We start from the raw sequence: 12,570 nt of genomic DNA, 5'->3' as shown, positions 1-12,570 counted from the left end.
AGGAGAGTTACGCATTAGTACGGTACCGAGTACAAGAGAAACCTGCCCAATACTCACTGGACAGTGGTGGTATTTAATTCTCTTTTCCTCACCCTTTTGCTCTTCATCAGCTTACAAACAAAGGAGAAAAGAATTCCCCAGAAGAGTACCCTCTGAGACAAAACACACACACCTGTGTTTTTTAAGATCACATTTCAAAATGAAAGCTACGGTAAGCTAGTTCCTTTTTTTTAATTTATTTTTATTTAAACACTGTATTACTGATCGAACTCACATTGAACTGCTGATTTGCTGCACTTGTTGTGGCGTCAGTGCAAATGCAAAGCAGGTTTCTCGAAATCGCTGACTATTATCTGATGCTAGAAGAAAACAAGAGATCATCACTTTAAAAACAGCAAATAGAGAATAATTAACAGAACAATCTCCTTTCATTAAAGTGTATATATATATACACACATTTTTATAGCAAGCCCAATAGTACAACACACATCTGTTTCTGTAAACAATTTTAGAGCCAACAAGAAAGTTGCCATTTAAACCCTCCTGTAAATAAAAATACAATAAACAAACTTTATATGCTTATAATGTATACATTAAAAAAAGTGATACAGATAACAGCAAAGCTGGCACAAATCAGCTTAAGACTTTCTATCAGTCATGGTAACTTAACACTAAATGTTCTTTGACTTTAAATTAAAAAAAATAATCTCCAATCATCTTCAAGTGATTTATCAGTCACTTTTTTATTTCCTTTGTAACATACAAGATCACGGATTAGCCTGTGAAAGTATACAGAGCAACTGAGAAGTACAACACATATAACTTCTCACATTTCAGTAAGATATTTCATGGAGTTAAATGCACCAAATATGTAACGTGCAAACAACTCATCAGATATGTTAAGTACGAAATCTGGTTTGGAAGTCCTTCAGCTCTGTGCCATAGTGCTCCATAACAAAACAAACACGACTTAAAATTAACGCACCTGCTGAAAAACAAAGTAATGTTAAGCATCTCCAAAACAGTGCTTATATCTAAAACACATCCCTTGACTAGGGCTACAGGCACCACTGCAGTACAGAACCACACAAAATGGCATTTAAAATATTAAAAAAAAAAAAAAAAAAAAAGAGAGAGAAGCATCTCCTCAGAGAGCTGTTCAATATGCTCATCAACACATGTATCGAAGTGAAAGATGCAAGAAGCTTTCCATTCAATTTCATTGTTCTAAATAATTTTATAAGGTTATGAATAACTATATTGTGTATTAAACACTCTATAAATTTACCATTTTTTGTTTTACTATAATATACTTCCTGACTCATCCTTGAGTGACAGATGAGTGAATACTTCAGGGTGATACTCAGATATTTTGTTAAAAACAGCATGTGGTAGGTTGGAACCAACAAAAGAATAGACAGTGACTTAGTATAAATATTAACAGCAGCAATCTCACAAAATTACATTTATAACTTTCTTGTATGACAACGCTACAGGATCTGTACATTTTATTACATTATATGAAACAACCACATGCAGTTCTTTATCAGTTACTCTAAAGCCAGATGGGCAAGAACAGGTAAAATATACCAAAAAGCAACTTTTGTGAAAATACCAGCAATAGTAAAACTTTTTAAAAGCACTGTTATATAAATAAGTTTTTCTATTTCTATATGCGTATGTATGTTTGGGGTTTTTTCCCCCCCCAATGACAAGTTCTACTGTAATGTCCAAAAGCACCATCTGGGGTAAGGTGCAGCATGTAGCCTCAAGTTATTGTTTAGTTAGATGCTTGTGCCTACAGTATCCACCCACTATTTTTATTTTAATACATTTTCAATTATATTTCTTCAAATGAGAAACACGTAGGGCTTCAGATGACAGCCAGTCATATTATCACAATGGAAGAATGTGCAAGAAATATAAACACAACGTATGCAATTAACAACGGAAATCTGTTATAATATTTGGTCTTCAATATAATTCTATATTTTTAGTTATAAATGGAAAGATCAGAATTGTATATTGTAATCAGCAAAAGATGACTTAGCAAAGTTAATGCACTGCAGACCAGAGGACTGAATGAATTCCAGTTATTATTTCATATTTTTACATGTTAAATATGGCCTTAATCTGTTGGTTTTATTTTCCTGCCATGCATTATTTGCTTTACCCTAGAAATTGTCAGCTTTGGCTTTATTAGAAAAGTTCTGGAAGGTCTTTGCAAACTTTTGTTATGAACTCCGGCACCTTTAACTGAACTGCTGAACATTTAGCTAATGCTACTTTCATTTAAAACTTAATTACCCAAAGAAGTTAAAGAGCAATTACCGAAAGAAGAAGCCTAAACTCAATTTTTCCAAGCAATCTTTTTCCCTTTCAACAGCTCATCTTCTTGTTTGGGTTTTGCAGAATCCCCAATTTAAAGAATCAAGCAGGTAAAATGGGCAACAAACAGAAGGAGCTGGAAGTCACTGCACAGCAGGAAAACTGTGCCATAGCTGCCATCACAGACCCCAGTGGGATGATCGCACAACTGGAGTGCTGCCATCGATGGCTATAAACTCTTGAGGGGGGACAGGCAAGGAAGGAGAGGCAGTGGTAGCCCTGTCTGCTTGGGAGTGGTTTGGCTGTCTAGAGCTTGACGATGGTGATCATCAGGTTGGGTGTTTAAGGGTAAGTATCAGGAGGAAGGCCAGCAAGGTAGGCATTGTGGTGGGAGTGTTACAGACCACCCAAACAGTCAAAATATTCTATAAGCAGCTAGGAGAAGTCTCACAATCGCTAGCCCTTGGTCTCCTGGGGGACTTGAACTTACCAGATGTCTGCTAGAAATACAATCCAGCAGAGAGGAAACAGTGCAGGACGTTCCTGGAGGGTGTGGAAAAGCCCTTCCTGACACAGCTGGTGAGGGACCCAGCGAGGGAAGGCACCCTGCAGGACCTGTTGCTTGCAAACACAGATGGACTTGTGGGTGATGAGATGGCTGGAGGCTGTCTTGGGCACAGCAACTGTGAAATGGTAGAGTTTTCAACTCCCAGAGAAGTAAGGATAGTCAGCAAAACTGTTCCCTTGGACTCCTGGAGGGCAGGTTTTGGCCTGTTTAGCAGCCTGGCTGGCAGAGTCCCTTAGTAAGCAGTACTGGAGGGCCAAGGGGTCCAGGAAGGCTGGATATTCTTCAAGAAGGAAACCTTAAAGGCGCAGGAGCAGGCCATCCCCATGTGCTGAAAGGCAAGCAGGAGGGGAAGACAACTGGCCTGGCTGAACAGAGAGCTTTGGCTGGAACTCAGGGGGAAAAAAGGAGAGTTTATAACCTTTGGAAGAAGGGCCAGGGCACTCAGGAGGACTACAAGGATGTGGAGAGGTTATGCTGGGAGAAAATTAGAAGGGCCAAAGCCCAACTAGAACTTAATCTGGCTACTGCTGTAAAAGACAATAAAAAATGTTTCTATAAATACATCAGCAACAAAAGGAGGGCTAAAGAGAATCTCCATCCTTTAGTGGATGCAGGGGGAAACCATGCTAAAGGAGGAGGAAAAGGCTGAGGTACTTAATGCCACCTTTGCTTCAGTCTTCAACAGTAAGCCCAGTTGTTCTCCGAGTACCCAGCCCCCTGAGCTGGGAGACAGGGAGCAGAATGAAGCCCATATAATCCGATGGGCAATGGTCAGCGACCTACTACATCACTTAGACACACTCAAGTCTATGGTGCTGGATGGGAGCCACCAGAAGTGCTCACTGCGCCACTTTTCATCATTTATCACTCATTCTGGCTAACTGTGGGGGGGTCCTCAGTTGACTGGTGGTTAGCAAATGTGATACTCGTCTACAAGAAGGGCTGGGAAGAGGATCCAAGGAACTACAGGCCTGTCAGCCTGACCTTGGTGCCAGGGAAGGTTATGAAGCAGATCATCTTGAGTGATGTGACACAGCATGTACAGGATAACCAGGCGATCAGGCCCAGTCAGCGTAAATTTATGAAACACAGGTCCTGCTTTACTAACCTGACCTCCTTCTGTGACAAGGTGACCCACTTAGTGGATGAGGATGTTGTCTACCTAGACTTGAGCAATGCCTTTGACACCATTTCCCAGAGCATTCTCCTGGTGAACCTGGCTGCTCATGGCTTGGATGGGTGCACTGTTTGCTGGGTAAACTGGCTGGATGGCTGAGCCCAAAGAGTGGTGAATGGAGTTAAATCTAGCTGGCAGCTAATCACAAGTGGTGTTCCCCAGTGCTCAGTGTTGGGGTCAGGTTTGTTTACTATCTTTATTAATAATCTGGGCATGGGGATTGAGTGCACCCCCAGGAAGTTTGCAGACAACACCAAGCTGGGTGGTAGTGTTGATCTACTTGAAGGCAAGAAGGCTCTGCAGAGGGATCTGGACAGGCTGGATAGATGGGCCAAGGCCAACTGTATGAGGTTCAACAAGGCTCAGTGGCGGGTCCTGCACTGGGGTCATAACAACCCCACACAATATTACAGGCTTGGGGAAGAGCAGCTGGAAAATTGCCCGGCAGAAGAGGACCTGGGGGTGTTGGTCAGCCGCCAGCTGAACATGAGCCAGTAGTATGCCCAGGGGTCCAAAAAGGCCAACAGCATCCTGGCTTGTATCAGAAATGGTGTGGCCAGCAGGACCAGGGCGGTGATCATCGCCCTGTACTGTGCACTGGTGAGGCCACACCTGGAACACTGTGTTTGGTTTCGAGCTCCTCACTCCAAGAGGTGCTGAAGCGTGTCCAGAGGAGGGCAATGAAGCTGGTGAAGGGTCTGGAGCACAAGTCTCATGAGGAGCAGCTGAGGGAACCAGGGTTGTTTAGCCTGGAGAAAAGGAGGCTCAGGGCAGACATTAGTCTCTACAACTACCTGAAAGGAGCTTGTAGGCAGGTGGGGGTCGGTCTCTTCTCCCAAGTAGCAAGTGATAGGACAAGAGGAAACATCCTCAAGTTGCACCAGGGGAGGTTCAGATTGGATATTAGGAAAAACATCTTCACTGACAGGGTTGTCAAGCGCTGGAACAGGCTGCCCAGGGAAGGGGTGGAGTCACCATCCCTGGGGGTATTTGAAAGATGTGTAGATGTGGTGCTTAGGGACATGGTTTAGTGGTGGACTTGGCAGTGCTGGGCTAATGGTTGGATTCAATCATCTTCAGGGTCTTTTCCAACCTAAAGGATTCTATGATTTTTGCGTTAGAAAGAAGGGAGGAGCAACATAACTGTTAGCAAAACACCAAAGGTTCCAAAATTCAATCCTTTTTCCATGTTCATTACTGGCTGGTATTAATGCAAGACATTTTTGCTAAACATTGATATGTGATCTTGAGAAGTGCGTTTCTAACTTCTATATTCAGTTTCATCATGCTCTTGCATTGGCCAAATTAAAGCATTACACATTAAAATGGCAGAAAATTAAGAAGTACGGTCTTCAGTGCTGACATGGGAGCTTTCATAATTCTATTTTCTTCATGAACTATAGCTCTAGCACATTTATGAGACAGTAAATAGCTTCTGCTTGAATCAAACATTTTTGCAAAAGAAATAGCCACTTCAAACTCATAACCATTAAAATACCAAAGAAACGTTCAGCATTACCAATAACTGTGTTGTGCACATTGCAGTTAATGAATTTACTCTTAACCAGAATCCACCAAAAATGAAAAAGGCAAGGAGGGAGGCTTTGGGGTTGGGGGGAGGCTGCTTGGTTGGTTGGTTTTAACGCTGCCAGTTTAGACTAAGAACAAAAAGACCTCCAACATTTCTTCTTATGCTGGCTATGCATATGCACTCGTCTTAATAACTGTAAGCAAAAGTCTATGAGCTGATAGATCAATGGTCCCCAGTGATTGGAGAAGTACTTCATCACATGCTGCTTGATGTTTTCTTAGCTGTAAAACAGCATTAATATACACATGCCATGTTTTCAATACATTGCTTTTGTGTACAAGCAATCATTGTGATTATCACGGGAGCAGAGCCAAATTGCAAAGAAGGAAGATACAACTTGTTAATTAAGCAAAGATGATCCAAAAGCCAATCAAAAGATTTCAAAACTTTTGACAAATTGAGCACTACAGACAGACGAGAAGCTACGCTACTCTACACTAAAAGACAGTTACGGTCAGGCTCTTCAACTAGGAATAGGATACAGCTCCACTCCTTGGATGTGTAACTATCAACCAGGAAAAGAGCAAACTTAATCACCGATTGCCCAGTTCAGTGTGTGCTACCGTATGTAAATCTAACTTTTAGGAAGACACATTTCAGCCAATTATAAAGACAAAATGTTAATCTTCACGTTCAGCACAATATTAAGAAATGGCAAGAACAAACTAAGCAAAGAACAAACATGATCAGTTTAACAGAGACACAAAACAACTTGTAAAAGAGGCAGGAACAACACTGAAAACTAGACTATCACATTTGAAAGCATAGTTAAGTTTTACAAGGGCAGTGGTGGTTAAAAGCATTACTTCCATTTTCTAGCTTTCAGTTAAGATCCCGCAATTGCCACTCTAACACCAACACACGCGGCCAACCCCCCACCCACCCACACCTCCCCGTGCAGTAACAGTGTTTGCAGCCAGGCTGCAGCAAGGAAGGTAGGGCAAAATACAACCGCCAGCTGCAAAATCATGGGAAGTTCATTCAAGCAGAGGTCAGTTAAATACAGCAAGGAAAAGTCAACAGCTTTATAAAGACACTGTTTACCACACTTGAAAACCAACTGCCTGTTTATTTTGCTGCCTCACAAGCTATTGCAAACCAAGGCTGTGAGAAGGCTTGTCTTAGGGGAGATGGGGGACGCAGAAGGGGCAGGTTAGGGAGAAGGACCCTGTTTGCCTGTCTGGGGCTTGCCTAGGAGGAAGAACAAATGCAGCAAACAAAACCAAAAGATTCCTCTAGAAGGGAAATGAAATGTTTTTTCTTTGTGGTTTTCTCTAATCTTCTCTCATTCGTTCTCACTCAATCTCTTTATACCCATATCTATTCTTTCTAGATCTACTTGCCCTACAAACGATGCATGAAAATTTCAACAAAACACATTAAACAGAGCTAATTTAACAGCTTTAGCATTAAATATTAGGTTCCCAAGCTTATCTATGACTATACAAACTCCTCTATTTCTAAACCCTTCAGATTTCTCAAGGAAGAGACGCTGGAAATCTGGAATTTAAAGAGTGCAGAAAAGCTAACAGATTTCTATTAATTCATCTGGTGTATCTGCTGTGTTTAAGAACACCAAACAGATCCTGGCAAGTCAAGCACATCATTTACTTCTGAAGTTCTGGAGTATGATTAAAACCAGAAATATGCAAATATATAGTTTTATACAAGAAAATAATTTTGATGGCTAGAAACATGCAACCATGCACTGCAAACAACTATTATTATTTCACAAAGAAAGGCAAAAATAGATCTCCAATTGAAAACCGAGTGGATTAAAATAGAATTTATAATCTAATAAAGCTGGAATCTAGCCAGGACAACAGAGTTAATATGAACATTCTTTAAAAACTTGCCAGGAATGGTTTTTGGGGGTTTGGCTTTCTTCTCATAACTATGAATTATTAAATTTTATAACCATTTCTTTAGCACCCTCCAAATGGTACAGAGCTTGGAGGATTAGTCAAGAGTGGTTTATAGGCCATGTCTCCTTTGCAATCTCAGAAAGGAGGTACAATGCACAAATGTCTAATGGACTTTATTTTATTTTTTTTAATTTACATATGAGAAACAAAGGCACAGTAATGTAAAAAAAACACAAACAACAACCCACAAAACAATGAATCACGAGCATCGCTTTACCTTGCTGCTAAAAAATTTCCTGAATAATTCAGAAATCTGAAAGGGCAGGTTTTGAAAGTATAATAAAAAGCTTTTCAAGCAGACTTATGTAATTAAACGGGTGTCAACAAGAACAGCTTCAGACAAGCCGCATAAAATCCATTTCTCATCTTACCAGAATCTCACCATTTTTGAGGGGGTGCTGAAGCAGGGCGGGTGGAGGAGAGTATTTACTACTACTTCATTCATCCAGCTTAAACCCAGGCAAGGCAACGAACAAAACCTACATTTGCTTGTAAACCATACATACTGTTATTAAGAACCAGCAGCGCAAGCTCAGGTCCGTTGCCTCTGCAGGTCCCCACCATTAGTACAACACACTCTAAAATGCCTAAAACATTGCAAAAACATTACAGAGCAGAGTTTCTTTGTCAAATCTATTATTTTTACCAATTCACTATCACCACAGTTTCCTGAATTATTTCATGCTTACCTCATTCAAGTAATGATCCAAACAGCATATGGAATTGGTATACATTAAGTGAGAGTGACACGTTGATGCCTTGGTTGTGTATTTCATTAAAGCATTTCGTATGAGCAGTGAGTTTTCAAAATCTGAGCAAAAACTGTTTTAATACATGACAGGATCATTCACAGGACCAAACCACTCAAAATTCTATATGAATGTGTAGATACATTATGTCTCTCTAGAGAGAGAGAGAGAGACAATTAGTATTTTATTTATATCAGTAATAATAATGATACATAAAAAACAGATCCTACCAATTTTATTGTTTATTTTGGAAAAACTCTATAGCACTAGCGTGAAAAAAAAAAAGAACCCAGCTTGAGTGGCTGCATTTTCTACAGCTCTAAAAATATTCTATTCCACCTCACCAGTACCCACAGCTAAAAATAGCCACACAATCCTCCTGCAGTAAAATACCTCTTGCTGTCTTGAGAAAAAGCCAGTCTCTAATTTCCATTCAAGAACAGATACCTTAAAATTTTTAATGAATCTTATGTTATCACATTGTTGAGGTGGTGATGCGTCCTAACACAACTGCAGCTGACCATCACTGTGCCAATATACTAAGGTTAATCTTTTCCGTCTATCGTGACCAAGTGCGGCTTATTAAATAGTGAAGGGAACATATTACCTTCTAATGCAGAAAGATACTTGGACTAAAATTAAACTTGCACTTTACAACGTAGTAATTACCTAAGTTCAGGCCATGAGAAAAGCTATCATTGAATTGGCCTATTACCAATGATTTCCAATAATAGCATGTTTATTTGCAAAGGTAAAAATAGTTATGTTAAGTAAGAGTCTCTGGACTATAGCAATTTTTTGCTACATGCTGTAAGATAAACAAGACATGCCTAGTTGGTTATTCACTAACCTAATACAGTACATACTTTTGATCAGCTAAATTTGTCAAGATATTAGAGAAAAACCTAAACACTGTAGAAGTTACCAACCCAACATGTACGTAATTCTTGCTTACCTTCCCCAGACAGGCAAGACACTTAATTTTGTTGCAGCACAGGCATTTTGCTTATTTTTTTTAACAACAGAAGGCATTGTATCAATTCATGTTCAATTCTCTTTCAAGTATCACTGCTAAAAATTTAGTATACTGCCTCCAAGCTAGACCAAAATTACTGCATTTAGATTAAGGCACAGAAAACTTATACCTTTTAAAGAGGTAAAATTCAGACAGGCTTTGAATTATGTTTAATCGCACCAAAAGCCAGGAAATCCAGAACACAATACTGCGTATACATAGTATAAGTGTGCATATATACACATATATGTACATATAAATATATATACACACACACACACACTATCTCATCATAATGTAGTTTGTCCAAAACCTCTTTTATCAGCCCTGACAAGGGTTCATTTATAAAACTGCTTCTGGAAGCAAGATCAAATGCCTATGTACAGTACACTGTAATAACTGTATATAAGCAGACACCAAGCAGCTATATGGGAGAGAAACAGTGCCATGACACACCTTAATGGGGGATCTACATCTCAGGATGCATCATTAGCCCTTTAAAAACCACCACCATTTACGAAGTTCCTGGGTAACACAAGTGTTTATACATAAACACTTCCTCTCTATTAACCACAACCTCTTAGCACCAAGCTCCTGCCGTCTTCTGGAATCAAGCAGCAGTACCTTTTAAGCTGCTGCCCACCATACCTTGAATTTCCTGTTACCTGGTGAAATGCATTTGTAGTGTGCAATATTGGGTCGGTCCCAGCTACACTCCTCCCGGGAGCCACCCTTTCCCGGGAAGGCAGGAAACGTCTCTTGTTAGTGCCTAGAGCCATGCCAGCCCAGGCTAAAGCTGGCCTCTACGCCGGACCAGCTGCATACCAGCATCTCAGAGCAGGGCCGAGGGCTGTGCAGAGCCAGCATGCCCTGCGCAGGCTGCGGGCTTCAGGAGCTCGGCCACACCAACAGGAACCAAGAGAAATTCCAGATCCCCGTTTCTGTTTTGTCACTCGCTCACTGTGACATCTTGGCCATTTTAATCACTTATCACAATGGATGTTGTGTAATCTTAACGTTTCAAAACACTTCAAAACTACTCGAAGGGAAGCATTTTAGTAAACATGTAAATCATATATATATATATATATATATAAATCATTCTTTCCTTGACAGCAGTGACTAGCTCTTAACCCACTTCCACGAGTTACAGCTGCCCTACACTTGCAAATCCACTGCATTACTGTAAAGTGACAATGCCACATTCTTCAGCTTAAAACAGATGAAAAACTGAACTTGGATTCTGGTCAGTCTGCTGCATTTATCACTTAAGATGATTTTTATTTTCTGTTCAACCTGAGCTTTCAACGGTTAATACTCTGAAGGAACAGGCAGAGCTACAGTGGGGGTGGGAAGGGCAGGGAGTAGAGAAACGAAGGAGCTTATTTGAAATAGTGCCTAAACGTATGTATGAAAATAGCCTGGAAGTACTCCAAGGGCTACAATTAATTCATAAGTATTACGTATTTTATAACTCTCTATGATACATTGTATAAACAGAATAGATCAGCTGGAAACTCTGTGCAATTGGGCAGATATTTATGTTTGATTTTTTTTTTTAAATCAGTCATGCATTAGAGCATTTCTGAGCAATGAGGATTTCTAAAGACCTACACTAAGTATTAAGGGATAATTTCATGACAACCTTCCATGCCAGAACCCTCCGCCCTCTCAGCCAACCTCTGTGGAGTAAATACACAGCTACCCCAGCTCTCCTCTCACCACTGCCCTTCATGGGCCCACAGATCTTCTCTGCTTATCTGTGCCATCATTTTGCCAGAGGGAAGGAACATCACTGGATCCTCCATACTCAAGTTAAGTCACTTGATTTCTTTAGACACCTAAATGTATGTCCCAGAACTCAACTGCTGCCATTCAGGCTGGAACATTTTAGCCTCTGTTCCTAAGAGCACCGACAGCAGTGAAGCACTTCAAATGAGCAGTACTAAAAAGCTAGCACTGCCAAATCCCTACACAGGGTATCCTGCTTCCAGCATATTTTTACTCTCAACAGGAAAGTTGCAAGTTTTATAAGGCAAAAAATTAAGTTCACAATTCGATAACAAGAGTCCCTAGTAAACTCTCTACCAGGATTAGCATAACCCATACCATCATCTTCTAACAGCCATCATAAAGGGAGATAAAAGTATCTCTAAAAGACTCCAAGTTACTGAAGACTTCCAAGTCCTGGCAGCATTTCCAATAACTACTAAATGATCTCAACATCTCGGTTGCAAAAGGAAATCTTTAAAAGTACATATTGCAATAGCACAGCTTCCTCTCTCATGCTGTGTGAGCACTGCTGCTAGGCCTCAAGCTCTCCAAACACTTGAAAGACCACTCCAAGCTCAGATTGGTTCACCGATTATTAACGGATTACTCACATGCTTTTGAGTCAACCACGTGGTTTGCTGTAATTCCTTCTACTAAAAGCTTTTATTAGAACCATAGAATATCCTGAGTTGGAAGGCACCCATGAGAATCATCAAACCCAACTCCTTATCAAATTATCAATTATCAAAAAGATATCCTAATTTGATCTTGGAAAGCAAAGTGGCTTCCTAGATCCAGTCACATCAGCGCATATCCTGTGAGGTCCTGGAATTTGGGCGATCTCAGCTCTATACGCATGAGGAGATTGAGCAATCAGCTGAAGTGAGCAGTTACAAATTATAGTCCTTTTCTTGTAGCACAAGAGCTGCCCGGTTGGTTAAAGCAGTCTCGTACTTAAACGGAGTCTAGACTATGGAAAGATTCTCTATACGTACCACCTGCAAATACATGTTGAAGTCAAAAAAAGAAACTTCAGTGCACTGTAATTCTAGTTCAGCTACAGCCCATGAATAAGAGAGCTAATATTTCAGCTTATTCTTGCACAATTAAAAGCTGTAGAGCCGGAAGTCAGAAAGCTGAAGCCCAAGCTGAGAATATAGTGTTTTGTTGAACTTCCTCCCACAAAGAACATTAAAAAAAATAATAAACACAGAAGACAGTAAAAGCGTGACTTTCATATAAACCATTGCACAGAGCAACAGATCAGCTTGCTGATATATGGAAGGGAGAAATACTTGCCAAACAAAACTTTTATAGTACCCACCCTAGATTTCTAAGCACTTAATTGTTTAATAGTGGTACCTTGAACTACAGTCACCCTGAAGATTTTAGTCAGATCAGTTGCAGATCTGTCTTTAAGAATGCAGCATATCCAAGTAACCAC

General features: G+C 40.3%; 1 protein-coding gene across 4 annotated transcripts in view; it reads right to left on the bottom strand.

The window, feature by feature from the left end:
- The window catches only part of PIAS1 (protein inhibitor of activated STAT 1), a 67,059-nt gene that overhangs the window by 22,914 nt on the left and 31,575 nt on the right, over positions 1-12,570 (bottom strand). For all 4 annotated transcript variants that reach the window (XM_056345665.1, XM_056345662.1, XM_056345664.1 and 1 more), the window contains exon 3: positions 275-359. In XM_056345665.1, the coding sequence (XP_056201640.1) occupies positions 275-359 (85 nt within the window). The remainder of the gene's footprint in view (positions 1-274; positions 360-12,570) is intronic.

Source organism: Falco biarmicus, chromosome 7 (genome assembly GCF_023638135.1).
Source record: "Falco biarmicus isolate bFalBia1 chromosome 7, bFalBia1.pri, whole genome shotgun sequence".
Taxonomy (NCBI): domain Eukaryota; kingdom Metazoa; phylum Chordata; class Aves; order Falconiformes; family Falconidae; genus Falco; species Falco biarmicus.
Note: the sequence above shows the minus strand (reverse complement) of the source record. Positions and strands in the feature narration are given on the sequence as shown.